The sequence below is a fragment of the Mus musculus genome, chromosome 16 (genome assembly GCF_000001635.26).
Source record: "Mus musculus strain C57BL/6J chromosome 16, GRCm38.p6 C57BL/6J".
NCBI lineage: Eukaryota > Metazoa > Chordata > Mammalia > Rodentia > Muridae > Mus > Mus musculus.
Window position 1 is genome coordinate 17,154,741 of NC_000082.6, and position 23,582 is coordinate 17,178,322.

The 23,582-nt window shown below is 43.3% G+C and overlaps 1 protein-coding gene across 2 annotated transcripts in view; it reads right to left on the reverse strand.

The window, feature by feature from the left end:
- Positions 1 to 23,582, reverse strand: part of Ube2l3 (ubiquitin-conjugating enzyme E2L 3) — a 49,498-nt gene that overhangs the window by 2,726 nt on the left and 23,190 nt on the right. Inside the window, exons 2-3 of one of the 2 annotated variants that reach the window (NM_009456.2) lie at positions 21,672 to 21,767; positions 5,250 to 5,436 (exon numbers count right to left, since the gene is read on the reverse strand). In NM_009456.2, the coding sequence (NP_033482.1) occupies positions 5,250 to 5,436; positions 21,672 to 21,767 (283 nt within the window). The remainder of the gene's footprint in view (positions 1 to 5,249; positions 5,437 to 21,671; positions 21,768 to 23,582) is intronic. The other variant, XM_006522004.3, reaches the window with a different exon arrangement.

The window sequence follows — 23,582 nt, forward strand, 5'->3', positions numbered from 1 at the left end:
TTTTGTCTCACTGAGAAGCTGGCTTTGGAAGAGAGGCTGCCTGTCCCTCCAATTTCAGAACCAAGCATGATGACATCAGGTACCCTCCAAGGTCCCTTATCTGAGGACGAACACTATGCTCCCAATGCAGTGACAGCAAGTAGAGAACAACAAGAAAGCCTAAGAGAAAACACAGCTGTGCCTTGAAGACAGAAGGTGAGTCATTCCCAACAATAAGTTTCTACTTTATCTCACCATACAGAAATGCCTGCAGTGGGAAAGAGGTGGAAAGCTGGAAGCTCAGTCATCGAAAGAAAGCCTAACCGGGAACTGCAGCTGATATGTTAGTTTCTGTTGTGCTGAAGTTCTTTCTATGTGCAATTTGTTTGTATATGGAATTCTCACCTGAAGAGACTGCTCTGCCTGGGCTTCCCTCGGTAGACTCCAACTGGCCACCTTTAAAGGAGCCCTACCTCACTCATGTGGGTGCCACACTACCTAGAGCCCTCATTCCTCATCTTCTGAAAGAGTCTCACTATGTAGCATGGCTGGCCTGGAACTTACTAAGTAAGCCTGGCTACTCTTGAAATCACAGAGTTCCCCTGCCTCTGCCCCCGAGGTCTGGGACTAAAGGTGTGTGCCAGCACACCCAGCACTATTTACTCTTTTACTCTGGCTTGCTATATACTTAATACATTCACTCATTCAAAATGAAAACAAGGGTAGCACAGACCATCTTCTAGACAGTATCTGGACCTCCTGGCTCCAGTCAGTCTCATTCTCCAGTGCTCTGCAGAGAGTAGGCCTAGTCACTTTTATACTTGTCTATACATAGGGCCACCTCTCTAGGCAGTTAGTGGTGGCAGGTTCCTACTCTTGTATGATACACTCTACTCAGGACACTTCTAATCATTGGGTGGGGGTGGGGGAAGGGAAGCATATTATGAAGCTGCATCTGTCTGTTAACAATGACCCCAGCTCAGAGGAACTATAGGGACAGGACTTATCACAGAAGTGCTGTACTGATTGAGAAGTTACAAGGTACACAGATTCCCAAATTCATAAGCTCTAAGTAGATGTGCTAGCATCACCACTGAAATTACATCACTTAAAAACATAAGACAAAGCCGGGCGTGGTGGCGCATGCCTTTAATCCCAGCACTCCGGAGGCAGAAGCAGGTGGATTTCTGAGTTCGAGGCCAGCTTGGTCTACAGAGTGAGTTCCAGGACAGCCAGGGATATACAGAGAAACCCTGTCTCGGAAAAAAAAAAGAGAGAGAGAGACAAGGGTCCATAGTTCAAGGCCAACTTGGGCTACATATCCACAATCCATGAGCTGTGTACAGAATCACATTATCATGTTGTTTTTATGAGAGTAATTATTTCATATAGCATCCTATTTATCAGGTGTATATATCTTCTACCATATATTCATACTTCATCCCCCCCCCCCCCATCCCCCAGACAGGGTTTCTCTGTATCGCCTGGCTGTCCTGGAACTCACTTTGTAGACCAGGCTGGCCTCAAACTCAAAAATCCGCCTGCCTCTGCCTCCCGAGTGCTGGGATTAAAGGCATGCGCCACCACGCCGGCTCATACTTTTTTTATGGCTTAACAGTATGTCACTGTATGGAAAGACCACTGTTGTCTTTGGTCACACTGATGTAAGTTAAGGCCATGGTCGTCTGGGAAGAGGGACCACTTTCTGCTGGCCTGTAGGCAAGTCTACAGAGCATTCCCTTGACTAATACTTGATGCGGGAGGGCTCAGCTCATTGTAGGCAGTGCCACCCGGACAGATAGATGGTGCTACTGGGGTGTATAAGACAAACAGCAAACTGAGCAAGCCACAAGGAGCAAGACAATAAAATAAACACCACCATTTTGCTGTCTCTACTTCAGTTCTTTTTATTTTTTGAGATGGTTTCTTTGTGTAGTCCTGGCTGTCCTCAAACCCAGAGATCCACCTGCTTCTGCCTCTAGGGTGCTAGGATTAAAGATGTGCGCCCCCACACCTGACTTGCCTTTCATGATGTAAGCTGAAATTAACTCTCCTCCCCGTGCTGCTTTTGGTCATAGTGGCTCTGTTACAGAAACAGAAAGGACACTAGGTACCACATTATGTACATCCATTGATTTGAGTTGCTTCTCTCTCATGCCTAGTATGAGAAGAACTGCAATGAACATGAATGCTAGTGTTTTAGGCCAGCCAGAGGGATCCCTGCTAGATAAAAGCTCTCGCCTCCAAGCTTCACAACCTAAGCTTGATCCCTGGTATTCACATGGGAGAAGGAAAGAACTGAGTAGTCCCTCAAACTGTCCTCTGACCTTCAATGCTTGCTTGCTTGCTTGCTCTCTCTCTCTCTCTCTCTCTCTCTCTCTCTCTCTCTCTCTCTCTCACACACACACACACACACACACAAAAGAATGTAATTTTTAAAATGTTTGTGTGAATCCATGCTTTCATTTTTGGGGCGCACATTCAACTAAAAGTTGACCTGCTGGATCACAGGAGCATTTTTTCACATTGCTTACTCCACTCCATTATGCCTAGGTTATTGCATGCACATTCATGTGTATGTGTGCATGGGTGTGTGTGTCTTCATGTTAGAATGCACAGAGGTCAGAAGAGGGTATCAGATCCCCTGGAGCTGGAATCACACGTGGCTATTAGCCCACTCAACGTGGAGCCTGGGAACTGAACTCAACAACTGCTGAGCTCTCTCTCCAGCTCCTATTCTAAGACATTTTAACTTTATTGTCAACACCATTTCTTTAAGATTTATCTATTTTTATTTTACCTGTATGGGTGTTTTGTCTGAGCCCTGGGTGTATTACAGTGTTCGTGGATGCTACAGAGGTTATTGAATCACCTGCAACTGTAGTTAAAGATGGTTGCTAGCCACCAAATGTGTGCTGGGAATTAAATTTCAGTTCTCTGTTGAGCCATCTCATCAGCTGCTAATCTTATCATTTTTATTTTCCATACCTGTTTAATTAAACATGACTTTGTGCCAAAGCAGAGATGGATGGCTCAGTGGTTAAGAACACCGGCAGCTCACACAGCTTACAACTGTGAGTAGCTCAGTTTCAGGGAAATTAACACCCTCTTTTGGGCTCCCTAGACACTGGGCAAGCACATACACACATACATGAAGGTGAAACATCCACCTACACACCACAAGCACCATGACATTATCTGAAAGGAGTCATCAATGAAAACGTTCCTAAGGACACAGGCAGAAGAAACCCACAAGCAGATGCTATGAAGAACAAGTGTCATGCTCACTTCACAGCTTTAGGAAATGCAGAATTGCAAGGCATGAAAAGGGAAGGTGATATAGGATGATGACTGCTGCACAGCAGCCAGGAAACAAAACCAGACAAACACCAATGCTGAACACAAAAGCACCTATCGTATGGCCACAATAGTGCCACAGAACCCACACTAAGTATGTAGAGAGGCAGGGGCTAGAGAGATGGCTCTCTAGAGGACCTGAGTTCCTTAGCACTCATGTGGCATTTCACAAGAGATTTGATGCCATCTGAGCTCCCCAGCATTGCATGTACACGGTGCACAAATATACATTCAGGCAAACACAGAGAGACAGTAAGGGAACTTGGTGCCAGGGGCCCCTCCTCTGCCTAAGTATGCACCCACCTCTACCAACCTGAGTACCCTGACTAAGGACTTATTTGTTTGACCAAGAGGATCCAGAAAGGACATGAAAACAGTGTTAGCACTACACTGAGTTGTAAGTAACCTGTTGCTTCTGCTTTCATCCTAGAGCCCCTCCATTGCTATCAAGTCCAATCCTATTCATGGAGAATAAGCAGCACAAAGAGAGTCAAGTACCTAGCCAGCACCAACTGCCACACATGTGATGATGACAAGTAGGACAATTTACCCCACAATAACAGTACCTGAATAGCCCCAAGAGTGCCCAGTCCTGTTTGAGACAGCCAATACAGAAACAGCAAAAAACTGCTACTTTAAGCTAGTTTCACCTTATCTTTAATTAATTAATTAATGAACTAACTTTTAAATGTATTAGCATTGTACCTGCATGTATGTCTGTGCAAGCCTAGTTGGTACCCTTGGAGACCAGAAGAGGACATTAGATCTCCTGGAACTAGAGTCACAGAACTCTAATGTATGGGTTCTGAGGAACGAACCCAGGTTCTCAGGAACAACATCCAGTGAACCATCTATGCAAACGGTGGTTATAATACAGCCACAGGTTAACAGAAATAGGAAAATATGGCATCAAGTGCTATTATTGACCAAGATATCAGAATCAAAGCCATGCTACAAAGACAAGTAATTCGTTTTCTAGGAAGAAGCCGTACGCTTTCCCACATCACAAAAAAAGTAATTCTAACACTATACCTGAAATGAAAACAAAACAAAACAAAACCCCAAACTTTTAAAGGTAACATTTCTCTTTGTAGTCCTGGCTTCCTAAAACTCACTCTTTAGACGAGGCTAGCTAGTATTAAAGGTGTGTGCCACCACCACGCTGCATGAAATTCTTATATAGCCAATAAGTATATTTTGCAAAAGAATAGAAAACTGCCCCAACCTATTTGGCTCTTTGGAGAGTGGGGAGCACCCCCAGCCTGAAACAGCAGTATTGGGCTGCATATGCAGCAATGAAGATAAAGGAGGCCTAGGAGATGGTGAAGCATGTGCATCCCAGGGACTGGGAGCCTCCATGTCCTCCCTTCTCAGGAGCCTCAACTGTGGCCAGTGCCAGGGGCCTGCCCTGTGCAGAAGCACTTCTCTCCAGGCAAGGTCCCTGACTGAAAGCTCGGACACACACAGCCACACCTACTTCTAACAAGTTACAGACACTGTAGCTAGCTGTGTGCTTTCACAGAAATGCTACCCAAATCTGACATATCTTGTCTTGAACCTAAACCTTCTAATGGAGCTACAATCCTCGCCTTTCTGCTGGGCTGACTCTAGGCGATGACCACTATATGCATCTAGCACCACCCTCACTCTCCCTATCAGGCACCATCACATCGTTTTGTGCCTTCGAGGGTCTGGGCCTCTGCACAGTCAACACGCCAACTGAGATGAGACAGCCTCACAGGACTGTGAGGTCTCAGCAGCACTTCTACACACACTCGAGTTGCTACAGTAGTAGTTTTCTCAACTCTGTCTGAGAGGGGATTAAAGAGAACCTTCAAGCTTCCATCTCAAAGCAGTATTTCCAGAAAAGAGCTCTATCTAAGGCAGGGAGAAGAAAGGTGCATGCCTCTCACCTTGGTCAGTCTTGGTGGCTGGCTTCCAGTTTTCAGCACTAATGACTGGCAGACAGACCTGCCCCTTCTCATCGATGTTAGGGTGGTAGATCTTTGTTTTAAATGTGATCTTGGGTGGTTTGAATGGATACTCTGCTGGAAAGTTGATTTCAATTCTGAAGGCTCCCTTATCATATGGAGGGTTGTCCTAAAAGAAAAGGAGGGGGAAAATGAACATACCAGACTTCACATAACTATGGCTAAGCCAGGGCTGCTTTAATTGTTCATTAATACCAACGATACAAATGATACATCATCTAAAGCCCTCTATCAAAAAGGTAATCCAACAACCAACCAGGATTTCTAGCAAAGATGCTCAGTAAACTGTGAAATGGTTTGAAATCAATGTCATGAAAATATTTTACAGCCTACTTTTTTAGAGGTATGATAGTTTGAATGACAGTGGTCCCTAATAGCACATGTTTGAATGGTTGGTATGGTGGAACTGTTGGGGAAGGATTAGAAGTGTGGCCTTGTTGGAGAAGCTGTGTCACTGAGGAAGGGTTTGGAGTTTCCATTAAGCCCATGCCATTCCTAGTTCTCTCTCACTCTCTCTGCCCTGTGCTTGTGGATCAGATCTAAGCTCTCAGCTGCTGCTCCAACACCCTCTCTGCCTGCCGGCTGCCCGACTTACCCTCTAGAACTACAAGGCTCAATAAATGTTTTCTTCTACATAAACTGCCTTGCTCAGTTTCTCTTCATGGCAGCAGAAATGTAAATGAGACAGGTAGACTATTTCTATCTTTTTTAGAGTAGATTTTAGTAAAGCTGAAAGTACTGAAAAAAACTCAGAGGCCTAATATTCCCTCACTATCAACATTCTACATTAAGAAGGTGAAATGTTACCATCCATGAACCTACATTGCACAGTTCATAATAGGTTTATCACTGGAAGTTACACATGTTATAGGTTTTGCATAGTTATACTTAGAATTTGAGTCATGTATTGTAGAGCTGCTATGATCTCAATGTGTATGTCCTCCCCAAATGCATCCATTAAAAGTGTCAGCACTGTCTCAGTGGGTAAAAGTACTTGCAACACAAACCTGACAACCTGAATTAGAGCCTCAGAACCATAGGGCAGGAAGAGAAAACTGACTCCACAGAATTCTGTGTGCTGTAGCAAATATTCCCCCATTTCCTCCCTCTCTCACACACATACTATAATAATAAATAAAATTTAAAACAACAAAACTAAATCATCACGGCTAAAAGTGTAGCTCAGTGGCAGAACACATCCAAAAAACCAGGTTCAGTCCCTAGCATCAACACCCACCCCCACCTGAGCATATATACCCCTACTCATCAACGCCATCAGGACGTGGATCCCTTACAGAAGAGATACTGAGGGCTGAAATATCCTTTTCTCTAACCAAAAACCTGAGAACTATCAAACACTGTATCTGTCAATGGCTTGAACAAATATTTCTCAGCTTCTATCTGGTACTAGGAGAAATGTTTCTGTTGCTTAAAGGCCACACCTTTGACAATACTTTTTTTTTTTTACAGTAGTCTGAATAAATATGGATAATAGGTTTTTGAGTGGCTTCTTCCATAATATGCAATTAGCTCACGTTTTTAGTGCTAAATGATATTTGTCTTGACATCTTGGTAATCATAAATAACCCTGCTATAGAACTCTCTGGGTAGGTTTCTGTCCAGACTAAAAAAGAGCAAAGAGAACCATTGTTGGCTCATGTTGCAAGAGTATGTTTGGTTTTATATAAAGTTATATTTTCTTCTTCACTGGGACTAAATCCCAAAACAACTTAAAAAGGCTTATTTTGCGGATAGTTCTCATGTAAATAAAGAAACAGAAAGCAGAGGGAGGCCCAGATTAAAACCCACAAAGCACACTCCTAGTGACTTCCACTAGCCAGGCCCCACCTCCTAAAAGTTCCACAGCCTCCAAACTGTGCCACCAGTTTGAACATGAAATTGTGGAAGGTACATTTTTAAAGATTTAGTGTGTGAGTGTGTGTGAGAGAGAGAGACAGAGAAAGAGACAGAAACACACACACACACCCACAGAGAGAAAGAGAGAGAGAGAGAGAGAGAGAGAGAGAGAGAGAGAGAGAGCTAGAGTTATAGATGGTTGTGAACTCCTGGATGTGTGCAGTAAACCATTTTCCCAATAAGTAACATCCCTCCATGGCTTCTGCATCAGCACCTGCTTCCTGACCTGCTTGAGTTACAGTCCTGACTTCCTTTAGTGATGAATAGCAATGTGGAAGAGTAAGCCGAATAAACCCTTTCCTCCCCAACTTGCTTCTTGGTCATGATATCTGTGTAGGAATAGAAACACTGACTAAGACAAATGTTCCATCTACAGCTCTGGCAATGACTGTTGCTTCAGTCTTGCCAGCATTTAAAGCTGCCAATATATTTTACTGTCACCATACTAAGAGATGTGGAGCAGCATCTCACTATTGTTTCAAGATTCTCTCAATATTGTTTGTCATCTGTATATTTCTCTCTTTAGTTTTTTGTAACATTGTGTGGGTGTTTATGTGTGGGCACACATGTGGAGCAGAGGACCTACATGTGCACACGTGTGCCCTGTGAGTTCTCTTCTTCCACCTGTGAGTTCCAGGGAAATAAAGTCATGTCATCAGCCTTGGTAGGAAGCACCCTTACCCACTGAAACATCTCACCAGGACTTTTTTTTTGCCCCCTCCCCTCTCTGTAGATGAAGCTAGCTTTGAACTTGTAATATTCCTCTTTTTCCTGAGCTCTGCAATTATAGGTATACACCACCATGTCTAGTCTTAGTTGCTGTCACCACTACCTTACCTGTCTCATTTTTAAAAGAGAAGGCCCAGGCCCAGAATGCTCCTAAACTACTAGGCTCAAGTATTCTTCCAGCCCTAGCCTTCCAAGTGCCTGGAAGTACAGGTGCACAGCACCAAGCTTTGCCTGTACATCTCCATTTGTGAGTCAACATTTTGTAGTTATTCCTAATTTACATTTGGTTTTTTCTTCTTTTCCTCCTAGAGGTAACTTTTTTTTTTTTTTTTGGTTTTTGGTTTTTTGAGACAGGGTTTCTCTGTATAGCCCTGGCTGTCCTGGAACTCACTCTGTAGACCAGGCTGGCCTTGAACTCAGAAATCCACCTGCCTCTGCTGGGATTAAAGGCGTGCACCACCACTGCCTGGCTAGAGGTAACTTTTTATATTGTGCGTGTGCCAGCATCTGCCACCATATGCATACATAGATCAGCAGAGAACCTGATCAAGTCAATTCTCTCCTCTTACCCTGTGACAGTCTCAGGGTCCCCAAAAATGAACTCTTTGGCCTTTCCTCCTCCTTCCTCCCCTCCAGAACTAAGCAATCCCTAATCTCTACTGCTTTCCTTTATATCTGGCCTCTCTGGTTTGTAAAACATCCAGGAGCACAGTGGCAACCCCACCTCATCCCACCTCTCACAGCAGGGATGGAGCTCAGTCAGTCATCAAGCAGTACATACATTTAACTCACTCAACTATCTCAGGGGGCTACTAGTCAAAATTTTATACTTCTGGGCCTTTAATTTGCAGACTGGAGGAGAAACTATAAAAAGATTCCCACACAGTGCTAAAGCTTCATGGGTTTACCTTATTTTTAGGGGAATTGTGTTGATGGTGGCGAGATACACTCAGATACTTACCCTCACTTCCTCAAGACTAATTTTGGTGCAAAGTTCTTATCCAACATCATAACTGGCTCCCTGTTTCCCAGTATGTTCTGCTATTCCCAGTGGTTCCATTTTGTTGCTACAAAATTCTCAGAGTTCTTCACCAGACAAGTTTTACTTTTAGAAGTATTTTGTCTTTTTTTTTTTTTTAAAGCTGTGAACAGAACTACAAGAGTAAATAACCCAGTACAGAACATACCAAGTGATGGTAGGTTTTGAAACTGATATTCTCTCAATGACTGTGATGGATTGCATATGCTCAGTCCAGGGAGTAGCACTATTAGAAGGTGTGGCCCTGTTGGAGTAGGTGTGTCACTGTGGGTATGGGCTTTAAGACCCTCCTCCTGGCTGTGTGGAAGTCAATCTTCCACTAGCAGCCTTCAGATGAAGATATATAACTCTCAGCTCTGCCTGCACCATGCCTGCCTAAATGCCACCATGTTCCTACCTTGATGCTAATGGACTGAATCTCTGAACCTACAAGCAAGCCCCAAATATATGCTGTCCTTTGTAAGACTTGCCTTGGTCAAGGTGTCTCTTCACAGCAGTAAAACCCTAACCAAGACAGAAGTTGCTACCAGGAGTGGGGTAGTGCTGTGATAGGCCTCACCATGATTTTGTTTGGAAGAATGTGGATTTGAGGACTTTTGATTTGGAAAGTCATGGAATGCTTTAAGTGGGGTTTGATGGGCCATCCTAATTGGAATATGGAAGACTTTGTTGCTGAGAGTGATTTGAACTGTGTAGACCTGGTTCAAGAGGTTTCAGTGGAGAATTTCAATATGTGGCCCAGAGACTGTTTATGTGGTATTTTGGTGAAGAATGTGGCTAATTTTAGTCCTTGTCTGAAGAGTCTGCCTGAGGCTAAGGTAAAGAGACTCAGATTAATTGCATTGACAAAGGAAGTCTCAGAAGTGCCCATCAGAGACGTTGTTCTCTGGTTAAATCTCATGCAGAGTGTTTTGGACAAGTATAACAAGCTTAGAAAGGAAAAATATAAAATATATGGTTCAAGTATTAAAGGGGCACCAGGAAGTAAAATGGAACTGAATCCTATATTCTAGCAGATAACACATTAAGAGATTTGGGGGCAAGATCCTACCCAGCTAAATTTAGTTCCAGGTATGGTGGTATACACCTTTAATCCCAGGAGACAGAGCCATGAAGATCTCTCAGTTCAAGGTCAATCTACAGAGCAGGGAGGCAGAAAACAAAAAGCTGGTAATAGAATAAGGGGTTGGGGGCAAGTTTCAGCCCCAGCAAGCAGCAGTGTGAGATGCCATGGAAGAGCATTGGTGAAGGTGCAGCCTCAATTGCAGCTGATGGCCCAGGACTGAAGGGATCGTGCAAAGAAGTTGAGGTTTAGAACCACGAAGAGAACCCTTGAGAGGCTACTGGTGAAGCCTAGTTGCATTGGAAGGTCCCAGTATATTGGAGATCCCAGTACCATAGGATGATCACCAAGAACAGCAGCAGCAGTGGAGTGGATCAACCTAAACTTAGAGTGCTACAGAGAGCAGAGCTAGAGAAATAACTAAGTAGGAGTCATCCCTTTGGAGGACCCCAGAAGATCTTTGTGAATCCCAGACATTGAAACAAGAAATGGTAACATTGAAGTTGCCTTGGAGATCCCAAGATGTTCAAGATACCAGAGCTGTGAGGTATCTGCTGAGGAAAGCTGCTAACAGGGAGTGGAACCAGCCCAGGAAAAGAAGTTTGTTGCAGTAAACATAGATGAAAAAGGAGTTGGAGACCTGAAGACTGCTTTGACATCAGACATGGAGATGCAGAGTTTGGAATTTGCCCAGCTGGTTTCCTGTCTTGCTTTGGGGATTACAGTTAAGTGATTGGATGGATCTCAGAAAAGACTTTAGACTTTTTAACATTCTTGAGACTGCTATATACTATGAGGACTTTGGAAGTTGAACTAAATGTACTTTTTATTATGCTATGGCAAGATATGGCCACCTGTAGACTCGTGTGTTTGAACAAGTCTATGGGGGCCAGGGAGTGGAATGTGATGGTTTGTATATGCTCAGTCCAGGAAGTGGCACTATTTTAGAAGGTGTGGCCCTGTTGGAGTAGGTGTGTCACTGTGGGTCTGGGTTTTAAGACCCTCATCCTAGCTGTGTGGAAGTCAGTCTTCCACTAGCAGCCTTCAGGTAAAGATGTAGAACTCTCAGCTCTGCCAACACCGTGCCTGCCTAGATGCCACCATACTCCTACCTTGATGATAATGGACTGAACCTCTAAACCAGCCCCAAATATATGCTGTCCTTTGTAAGACTTGCCTTGCTCATGGTGTGTATTCACAGCAATAAAACCCTAAAACAATGGTGGAACTTAAAGGAGACTGACTGGTCATTGGTTGGTTGACATGAGTAAGAACCATGCCCTGGTGGGTCTCCAAGAATGAACTCTTTGGGACTTCCACCCTACCCATCTCCAGAACTGAAGAGTCCCCCAACATTGTACTGTTCTTATATCTGGGCTTCCTGGTTTTTAAGATGCCCAGGAGGACCATGGCAGATCCCATACTTCATCCTACCTCCATATACCCTGGGTCTAAATAGAAACTCTCCAGCAAACAGATGTACCCACTGGCAGTTGAAACTGATATGCATCCAGTCTCCAGATTCCTATACTCTAACCCCAACCAAGGAACTGAATGATGTCCTCAGGAAGATAAGAGGAGTAGGCTGCGCAAAAGAAGGGAAAGGCCTCTTAGCAGAGGGCTAAAGACTAGGGTGTCAGGTTGGAGGGAACAACACAGGGCATGCTGGGAGGATGTGAACAAGCAGTTGACCAAGAAGCTGCTGTTGTACCCTAAATCAAGGTACTGAATACACACAAAGACACTGCCAGGCAGGTTGGTTGGGAATGTGGATAAATACTAACTAGCCAGAGCTATATTCAAGGAAAGTCAAGTATGCCCATGTATAGAAGCAACCCCGCACTGCTAGAAAAACAGGTCTCTGCTTTCTGTCTTTCACACTCTCTCGCATTCAAAATTCATCCCAGCAAACCTTCTCCATTCTACCTTTTAAAAATAATTATAAATTATGCTTTTTTGCCTGTTTATCATCTGTGTGTCTGTGCATGTGGAGGTCAGGAATGCATTTTCTCCTTCCATTATGATGTAGGCTTGGTTCCAGGAGCCTTTACCTGCTAAGCCACATCTTATCAATCCTTCAATTCCTTCTTTAAGGAACACATAGTTTTCTAGACCAATTTAAAAAAAAAAAAAAAAAAAAAAAAAAAAAGCTTGTCCTGTCTGTACTCTGAACTGCTCCAATCGAGGCAGCTAACTCTTTGCTCTTTGCTGTACTCCTTTTGGTTTTTAGGAGAGAATGAACGTGGTAAGGTAGAGATGAAGTGAGGGTACAGCTGACCAAAACTACTGCTTATGTTGCTTTAGCCATGTAAATATAGCTTGTTCCTATAAACTGCTGGCTGGTAAGGGCTGCTAAATCTCTTCACTCAACATCTAGGGCTGATCAATCTTCTGTTCATGCTGCTTATGCTGTTTTCAAGAAGCTGGAAGGCTGAGAGGGGCCACATGTTCCTGTGAGCAAAGGTCATGACAGTGAGAAACTAAATTTGTAAAGCTCCCTGTACCAGACACAAGGAAAAAAGAGACTCTTTTGCTATGAGAGTAAAGGTTAGCCTTACTGAGCACTCATAGACAAGCTCACCTAACTACCTTGAGTTTCTTTCCTTGTTGTGGTTATTTGAATAGAAATGGCCCCATAAGCTCATAGATTTGAATGTTTGAATGCTTGGTCACCAGGGAGTGGCACTATTAGGTATATTCATATGGAGGGGAGGAAGAGGGCCCAGTTTCCCTCCCTCTCTCCTCTTCTCTTCTCTCTCCCCTCCCCTCTCTCTCCCTGTTGCCCGCTGATCCAGATGTAGAACTCTCAGCTCCTTCTCTAGCACCATGTCTGCCTGTATGCTGGCATGCTTGCTGCTATGATAATGGACTGAACCTCTAAAACTGTAAGCCAGTCCTAATTAAACGTTGTCCTTTATAAGAGTTACTGTGGTCATGGTGTCTCTTCACAGTAATAAAATCCTAACTAAGACACTTAAGTAGACAAAAAAATGGCTGTGGTATGTGCAAATCACAGACCAGGGGGACAGAAAATACAGCCTACCTTGCCCTAGTATCGAGATCAAAGGAGTTGCAACCATGCCCAGCTTGACCAAGTTGTTTTTTTTTTTGTGAAAGTGAGTAAAATTAAAACTGTCTGCTGGGTAGTTACAATTCTCATCCCTGCAACAAAATGAGACACAACTTGTGTCCTTTAGCTCTCAGTGACAGGGAGATCAGTCTATCATAGGACAGAAACAGCAGAACAACTCACACGACAGCAAAGAGGAAGCAGGTGTGAGGAGAATACTGCCCTCAGCTTTCTTGTCCCACTCCATCCAGCTCACGATGCCATCATCCAAGTCAGCCTCGGTCATCTAGCTTAGTCCTCACGGAAATGTGTGCTAGTGTTCTCCCCTCCCCCCCCACACCCTCAGGTGATTCAAAATCCAGTCAAGTTCACAATGAAGATTAACTACCACAGGCTTAAAGAGCCAAAAGTAAACACTTGACATTCTAGAGCTAAACTTGTCCTGTGAGAAAGCAGCAGAAAAGGGGACCAAGGAAAAAAAGTCTTTTAGACAATTTTTAGGAATTTATTCCTTGGATATTTCACATGCATACGCACACACATTTGTTAACTTTTTTCAAGTGTATGTGTCTGGGGTTTGGCAAAATGGCTCAGCAGGTAAGAGCAGCAACTGCTCTTCCAAAGGTCCTGAGTTCAAATCTCAGCAACCACATGGTGGCTCACAACCACTGGTAATGAGATCTAACACCCTCTTCTGTGCGTCTGAAGACAACTACAGTGTACTTATTTATAATAATAAAGAAATCTTTGGGCCAGAGTGAGCGGGGTTGGCTGGAGTGAGCAGAGGTCCTAAAATTGAATTCCCAACAACCACATGAAGGCTCACAACCATCTGTACAGCTACAGTGCACTCTTACTGTACTCATACATATTGGGTGTATGAGTACCCACCAAGGCTAGAAGAAGGTGTCAGACTTCCTGGAGTTCAGTACAGGTGGTTGTGAAATAACCAAGTCAGGCCCAGCCCAGTGTCTGGCTCTCTTTTTGCTGCCTGTGGCTCTAGATCCATATGTCAATCTCTCTATTTCTCTAGCACCGTAATATCTGCCTGCATGCTGCCATGCTTCCTGCCTTAACAACAATGGACTAAATCTCTGAAACTGTAAGTGAATCCAGTACCCACATGACAGCTCACAACAATTTGTAACTCCAGTTCTAGCGGATCCAACATCCTCACACAGACATCCAGGCAGGCAAAACACCAATATTACCCCCCCGCCCCCAAACAACAACAACAACATTTCTATATAACTTCACTAAAATTCTGATGGTTTTCTGTCCTATCTCAATACATCAAGTATTGATATCTCAATAGAACAACTCTCACAGGCAAATGCTATCATTATATGCATCTGCAAGTCTGACAAGCAAGACAGTAGCTGAATGATCAGCCTAAAATCCCTACTCAGGTTCTCTCTGCTTTACTGTAATGTACAGTACTTGCAAGTAGCCAGGTTTATGTCTCCTGTGGAACCTTGAATCAAAGGCAATCAAGGAAATGCAGTGTTTCAACTGCCAGCTATAACCAGTACTGTCTGAGGTCTCATGTGGGATGAGTGTCCAAATGAAACGGCAGGAAAAGGGTAAAACATCTCAGGTTCTTCATTTCTCGGCACCAATCCCCAAGCCAAAAAGCCATTTTACTACAGTTAAATCCAAGAGGAAGCTTTTCATCATCCGACACCAAATTATCTATGGTCTTCTTATCTTTTTGGGGGGTGTAGTGGTAGGTCTTGCTATAGCTACCTGGCTTCTAACTCAGAGCTGACTCCCTCTGGTAGAGATTTAAATCATACGTCACCACACCGAGCTCCTATTCTTTCTACATGGCACCCCTTCAAGTATCCCCAGACTCCATTCTACCTCTGGTCTTTCCTTCTCTGAATCTATCACTGATCCTAGAAATAAAGTCAGGACAAGTCTCTAGCTCCCTGACACAGAATGCTCTAACACCGTGTATCTTAACTAGGTAAAAGTAAGACCCTGTCATAAACAAAAGTAGTATCTATCCTGGATATCCAAATGTCCTAAGAACATCAGCAAGTTTTCAGATTTTGTTACAAATGGAAAAAAGCTTTTAAATGGGACAATGCTCATATGAACCACTGACCTTCAATATGTTCATAACAGAACATTACTTTCTTAGTCTGAAGACTTTCTCTATTATCTCATAAAAGCACAAAGGGCAGACTCAGACCAAATACTGTTTCTAATTAAATTAAATGTAAAGCCTAAGGCATTTGGCATTCCTCCCAAGACACACAGAGCATGACAGACACTGCCCAGACAAGCTGAAAGGGCACACATTCCTTCTATTGTCCAAGATTCAACCCCCATATTTATCAAATAACACTCTTTACTACCAGAAAAACCTATATTCTCATTTAAAACATGAGATACAGACATAGAGAAGAAAACACAATAGGAGAGATCCAACTCCCCTAACCCCCATAAGTACAAAATGACAGGTACACATGAAAGAGTAAATAAAATACAATAAAAACATACCTCACATATACACATACATAAAGACAAAAAGAAAAGACCATAAAAAATGATAAAGCACCAAAACACAAAATTTGTCAATAAAAGTTGGCAAAATTAAAAAAGAAATAGATCTGCTGGGCAGTGGAGGTGCATACCTTTAATCCCAGCACTTGGAAGGCAGAGGCAGGCAGATTTCTGAGTTCAAGGCCAGCCTGGTCTACAGAGTGAGTTCTAGGACAGCCAGGGCTTCACAGAGAAACCCTGTCTCAGAAAAAAAAAAAAAAAAAAAAGAGAAGAGGAGGGGAGGGGAGGGGAGGGGGAGGGGAGGGGAGGGGAGGAGAGGAGAGGAGGAGAAAAGAAAAAAAAAGAGAAGAGAAGAAAAAAGAAAAGTAAAATATGCTCAAAAAAAGTGTTTTAAAATGAGCTGGGCAATGGTGGTGCATGCCTTTCCTTTAATCACAGTACTTGGGAGGCTAAGGCAGGCCAATCTGATCTCTCAGCTTGAAGCCAGCCTGGTCTACAGAGAGGGCTCCTGACAGCTAGGACTACATAGAGAAACCCTGCCCTGAAAATCCAAAAAGATCTAATATGTTGGAGCCTTCAACTCCCTACTTCTAAAAACACTAGAAAAGATGACATTTTTATGGTCAGGAGGTGGAGACAGGGGGTCAAATGAGCTATAAGACAAAGCAACAACAAAACAGAAAAGGAAGAAAAAAAAATCAAAGAGCACTTAAACAACTCTACTAACCACAAACAACACCTAGAAGGAGCTGAAGGCAGCACTTACTGTTCAAGCACATATGCAACATTCTCCAGAAAAAGCCCAATATTAAAAAACACAAAGATGTAATACAGTTATGAGGATCAAAACCATACTAAGTAACTTTTCTGGCCACACAGAAATACAAGGAGAAATGAACAGCAGAACGAGATGGCCTAGAGCTCAGTGGCAGGAACCAGCATATTAAGACCCTGGGTTGAGACCAGAACACCACAAGGGAAGGAAAAAAGAGGGAAAGAGGAAAAGAAAGAGAAAAGAGGAAAGAGAAAGAAAGGGAGGGAAAGAGGTTGTCCAGTGAGCTACTGAAAAGGAGAGGCAGGAGAATAAACTGAGATGAACAAATGAAAACATCCATCAAAGAGTGATGCTACAAATGCAAATACCACACAAAACAACTACAGCCACTTTAATGAACCTGATAGCCTGTTAGGAGAAAAGGCAAAGCAAAAAGAGAATAAAACTAGTAGCAAAATGATCAAAAAGGAACACTTTGAGAAGTTATGAGCAAAGAGTTTACATCAAGCTTCAGGAGAGGCAAGCCTACATAGAGACCCAGTCATAAAAAAACAAAACAAAACAAAAAGCCCAGGTAATGATGGCACATACCTTTAATCTCAGGAGTCAGAAACAGGTGGATCTCTGAGTTTGAGGCCAGCCTAGTACTCAGAGTAAGTTTCAGGACCGCTAAGGGTACAAAGAGAAACCCTGTCTTGAAAACAAACAAAAATAAGACAACAACTCTACTATAAGATGAGAATACTTCCATACGTGATTAAATACAATCTATATCAAAATCTCAACAATGCTTTGTTTAGCAAAGTGAAAAACATTCCTGCACAGCATTCCCAGGGACCTTTACCCAAACCAAGTGGTAAATAACTCTAACTGTAAAAGACTAGAGTTGGAAGAGTTCCATTTTCTCATTTCAAAACTTACTATAAACTGACTGGGGTAGCTCACACCTGAAATCTTAGCATTTGGAAGGCCGAGAAAAAAGGCCAGTTTGGGACACACATGGTACACTCTAGACCAGCCTGGGGTACCCAGAAGACCCAGTGTCAAAAAAGAAAGAAGAACAAAAATGAAACGAATGTTTCTCATAAGTGACAATCAAAACAATGTAAACTGGGAGTGGTGGTACATGCCTTTAATCCCAGCACTTGGGAGGCAGAGGCAGGCGGATTTCTGAGTTTCCAGGGCTACACAGAGAAACCCTGTGAGAAAACAACAACAACAACAACAACAATGTAGCACTAGAGTAAATTGACTAACCAGTATTAACAGAATAAAGTTAAGAACCCTCTGCTAAAGAGACAGCTCAGTAAGTAAAGAAGTGTTAACTGTGTGAAGACCTGGGTTCAAATCTCCAGAACCCACAAGGAAATCAGCTGCCATACAATGGGGTCTGTAATGCAGCCTTCCTACACAGAGATAGAAGGTGCAGACAAAACAATCACCAGAGGCTCTGCAGTATTTAGCCCAAAAGGCAAAACAACAAAAAGAGCCTTTATGAAACAAGGTAGAAAGTGGGGACAGATATCAGAAAGCTGTCCTCTCAACACCACTCACAATTGAGCACACTCATAAAACAGCTTCTTAAAACAATAGAAAGCCCAGAAACAAATCTTCATGGAGTTAAGAGATCGAATTCAGTTAGCAGAATGTGTGCCTAGCATGATGCTCTGGGCTTGATCTTCAGTACCAAAGAAGACTGCCCTCAAGAGCTGAAGGCAGAAAAACAGGAATTCAAGGCCATACTCAATTATATAGCAAGTTCAAGGTCAGCCTGGAACACATAAGACCCCACTGGAGTAAGGAAAGAAGGAAGAGAAGGCAGGCTAGCTAGTAAGCTGACTCACATATATTCAACTGATTTTTTTTTTTTAATTTTAATTTTTGCTGGTTTTGGATTTTTTTGTTTAAGACAAGTTGTTAATATGTATCCACAGCTGTCCTAGGACTCACTATGTAAATCTGGATGGCCTAAAACTCTTAAGAGTCTGGCTGTCTCTGCCTCCTAAATGCCGAGATTAAGGCAAATGCCACCATGACTTACCCACCACAACCTCCCTCTTCTTAAAAGGCAGTGGTGACCAATGCAAACTAATCCCAGAACTCAGAGGCAGATGGTTCTCTGTGAGTTTGAAGCCAGTCTGGTCCACATAGTGAGTTCCGGGAAAGCCAGGACTATACAGAGAAACCCTATCCAAAAAAACCAAAAATAAGTTAAGTAAATAAAAAAATAAAAATTTAAGCATTTTAATAAATGTGAATGGTGTCTTTTATCTGCCATTCTAACACTAAGAGGCTGAAGCTGGAGAACGGCTCTGAATTCAAAGCCAGTCTCAGCTACAAAGTAAAACCCTGCCACAGTCAAAAGGGAACCAAAAGTGGTATCTACACACCTGCCCAGCAAAGATACAAACAGGAGGATCAGGAGTTTAAGGTCATCTTCAGCTAGTTTGGGCTACATGAGAGAGACCGAGAGACCATACACACATTACATACATACATACATACATACACACACACACATACATACATACACACACACACATACATACACACACACACACACATACATACACACACACACACACACACACACACACACACACACGGCTCAGTAATGGTGGGTCATGGTACATGCTTTTAATCCCAGCACTGTGGAGGCAGAAGCAGCTGGATCTATGTGAGTTTGAGGTCAGCCTGGTCTATATAATTCCAGGGCAGCCAGGACTATGTAGAGACTCTGTCTCAAAATTCATTAATTAATTAAAGTTAATTTAATGGTGAGGCTGGAGAGATGGCTCAAAAGTTAAGAGCACTTATTATTCTTACAGAAGATCTAGGTTTGGTTTTCAGCACCCACAGGGAAACTAAGTAAGTTCTGAGGGAATCCAATGCCCTCTTCTGGCCTCTGAGGACAGTAGGCATGAACACTGTAAACAGACATACATGTAGGAAAAACACTCGTAAGATAAAAATATTAAAGGGATAGGGCAACGAACTTAGTGATAGAGAGCATTTACATCCACAAAGTTCTAAGTTAAGTCCCCAGTGCAACAACAAATAGATAAGTGAACCTGAGATGCATGGCACTGATGCACCGTCTATAAGAGTGTCTGTCACTCAGCCCCTTGAATGCTTCAGCCAGGCTTAAGGACTAAGGAACAGTATCTTCCTATAAAACAGAAGAGTAGGCTAGAACACAGACTGAATTGCCATGATTTTATTGGCTAAGTCTACTTTCACTCTAAGTGGGTAGACTTCAGGTGAACTTAAATAGAAGATTCCCATGCTGGCTTATTCCCTGTGATGCAAAAGAATCACATATAGTAGCTATCCTGAGGAAAGAAGAAAAATCCTGCACAATGATCATAGCAGGGAAATGGGGCAATGATAAGATTTGAGCAGCCCCTGACACAGTTGCCCCCAGAGTGCAGCTGCTTCAAATGAAGGCAAATCTTTGGAGCCTAGATAACTTTCAGATCGTCAAAGCACACTGGAATTTGACGAGGCAATCTGTACCATAACGAGCCCTCTGACCACTATGTCATAGGTTCAGCCAGCATGAACTCAGAGGCCTTGGTGTGAGCTGGAAGCAATTTGATGACAGTGACCCGACATGATGACACTACCCCAGCCTTACCATTTAAAACCAGTTCATTCATTCCTCCAATTTTCCAGAGAACCATGGATCAGCCATTGACATTTTAGTAATATACAATCTCAATTAGAAATTGGACAGAGAGATGGATCAGATGGCTCTGGCTCTCCTACTTACTCTGACAAGTCATACAGGCTAGAGCTATAGATACAGGCCAGCCTCTAGTAGCTAAGGGCTTCCCAGCCACCCTCCCTGTGTGCTGAGCCCAACCACTTTCAAACAAACAAACAAACAAAAAAAAAAACCAACCAAACTAACAAAAAAAAAAAAAAAAAAACCCAAAAACCAACAACAACAACAACAAGAAAAACACCTCAGAGGATTTATTTCTAAATCTAGACTAGAAGATCCCAGATTTAAAATGATCTAAACCAGTGTTTGCTGTCTAATGTTATAACCAGAATCAAGAATAAAGGAAAGCTGCATTCTTCCTTGATACAAGAATGCAGACTCTTTACCACTGGTACAATTCTAAGTACCAATGAAAGGCGAGTCAGATACAGGGAAAGAACCTGAGGCTCAGATGGGCAAATGAGAAAAGAAAGATAATGAGTATGGAAGAAAGAAAGTAGGAGAGCTTATCGATGTAGGTCAACGCTATAGGTTAAGGTGACTGCAATTCTCCAATGTCCAAGTGAGGCTATACATTGGACAAATAGTCCACCTCTAGAGAGAAGGCAGGGGGAGGGAGATGGGTAGAAATCTTTCACATATAGCAAGCAACTTGGATGTTAGAAGGGTCCCCAGAGATAAAACAGGGTAAAAGCAGTGTCAAGAAATTAGTAGCAAGCCAGAAAGTATGAAAACTGATTACAGGCTTCAAGACTAGGACCCTGGCAAAGGGTCAAAGCTTCAGGAGGCAAACAAGTGTCAGCTATGTGACAACTGAAAGGACCGAACGATTTGGAGTGGGAGAAACAAGAAGTGCATGCTGAAGTCAAGTACAGCTCAAGTCTCCAGAAGGAGAGGGGACCAGAGAAGATGGAGGGAAAGACACAAAATCAAGAGAGTGCTAGAACAAACCAGTCTTCTTAGGAGGAGCTGAGCCTGTTGGAAGGTGTCCCTGAAGGACGCAGGGCCACTGTGGGCAGACACTGGAGAGAAGCTTCTGGAAGCCCAGTGGAGGGAAGGACACAGGGGCAGTCAGTGCAGTGTGGCACAGATAAAGCACGGGTGTCTACAAGGTTAGTCACAGATCAAAGTCCATGGGGAAAGCCAACCAAGGTCTACATGGGAAGCCAGCTCTCTACCAAAGCAGACAGACAGGAGTCTCAACCTTATAAACAGGGCAAGTCATTCAAAAGCTAGGGGGATGGGCAACAAAAGGAGCAGACTCACACTCCTTTTCCTTTGTAAATAACTACAGATCTACAATTTTAAAACCCCAATGTAAAGCCAGGATTTTACTCAAGAGCACAAGGCCATATGCTACCCTGCTTATCACCCTGTAGCCACTGCCCACTTCTGCCCATCTATGGTCTGCCCAGACTAGGAACTTACTGAGGAACACAGAGATATGGCCAGCAGTAGCAGCACACCACCTGAAAGAATTATCTAATAAGAAGTGGAAGTGTTCAATACTCACAGGAACAATAAGCCCTTGCCAAGTCAATAAATTAGCTTCATCAACCTGGATGTTACGGAAGTTTTTCATTCCACATTTGCGGATCTCTTCAAGCTCCTGTTGATTAACAAAGCATAAAGGGTGTCAAATCAGGGAAAGCACCACATATTCAGATCCCTCCTGACGCCCTCAAATTAAACCAGGTAACAGCATCACCAATGACAACATTTGCATGAGGACCAGAATACACTGCATCAGGTAAGGAAGCGTGGAGGCAGGGGGTCCCATCTGCGGTGTCATTGCCTCTAAGACCCCTGCCTGCCCCAGACCAAAACAAGTCCCAATCTCAAGCAACCCACTTGACACAATGAGGGGAACCATGCTTCTATAAATATAACACCTCCTCTTTGGGCTGGTCATACTATCTGTTTAAATACCCTCAGCAGAGCCAGGTGTGGTAGCTCACACTTGTAATCCCAATACCCGGGAGAATAACACAGATATGGGTTCAAGGCCAGCTAGGGCTGCAGGGTGAGACTGGGGTGGGGGGGAGGTAATTGAAAATAAACAAAAAAGCAGCTGTCCCCCAGCAACTCCACAGGGTCCACAGGGGTAAACATGCAACAGGGATCTACAGAGCTAACTACTTCCAGCACTATCTATGCACAGGAAATTGAGATAAAAATGAATGAGCCGGGGCTGGTGAGATGGCTCAGCAGGTAAGAGCACCCCCGACTGCTCTTCCGAAGGTCCTGAGTTCAAATCCCAGCAACCACATGGTGGCTCACAACCATCCCTAATGAGATCTTCCGAAGGTCCTGAGTTCAAATCCCAGCAACCACATGGTGGCTCACAACCATCCCTAATGAGATCTGACTCCCTCTTCTGGTGTGTCTGAAGACAGCTACAATGTACTTACATATAATAAATAAATAAATAAATAAATAAATAAATAAATAAATAAATAAATAAATCTTTTAAAAAAATAAAATGAATGAGCCTGGGTCTAGAAGACAAAGAAAGGCAAATGGATACCCACAAACCTTTCCTTCCTAACACTTTTAAGTTGAAATTTCAGGACTCCACCCCAGGATGGGCACAGGCAAAGAGCACAACCAGCCAGTCTGGGATGAGGATGGAAACAAGAAAGCAGTACTGAGCCTCAGTTTCTTCAGCTATCAACAGCATGGTAAGTCAAGGAGCTGAAAACTACATCATAACAAGATCTGAAACTAAGAGGGTTCTCATCAACAACGTAGCAAATGTCCAAACTAGGACTGTTTCAGAATCCAGTGTAAGATGTCTTTACCTTGTCTGTCACTTGATTTTCCACTGTGTATCAGCCCCATGTTTCCCAACACTTCCCCAACACCAATGAACATACAGAAGGCATCTTAACCCAAGCCACCCAGAATGTACCATGACTCATGCCCACATATACATGGTCACATCCTCCAAGTTTCTGTCCTGCCACTCCCCACCACTACCTCAATCAGGCCTCACCACCAATCAGATGATGGCCTCCTTATACACCCAAGATGCCTTCTAACCTACAACATAAACATTAGCCTTATCCTATTTACCAAGCTACATCTTCTCTGTCCCAGATCACATGACCTCTAAGACAGGAAAGTCCTCTCCTTATGCAGCCACAGTTCATGATGGCAAAGGCCACCTTACTGGCTCCTATGTCACCAAAACCAAAAGATCCTTTGCACCACATATTCTATAATGGCACAACAGTTTGTAAGGCACAGTAGGGCTAGGAAAGCATGAAAGGGTAATTTTCCTGAGGCCTAACTCAGAATGGCCCAAGGAGGAAGATACGCTGAAGGAATGTATGAAATGGGTGTCTCACAGAGTGCTGCCTGTTTATCAACCTCAGGTGCTTACCATAAGCAACCTGGACCAACTCTGGAAATTCTAGTCCAG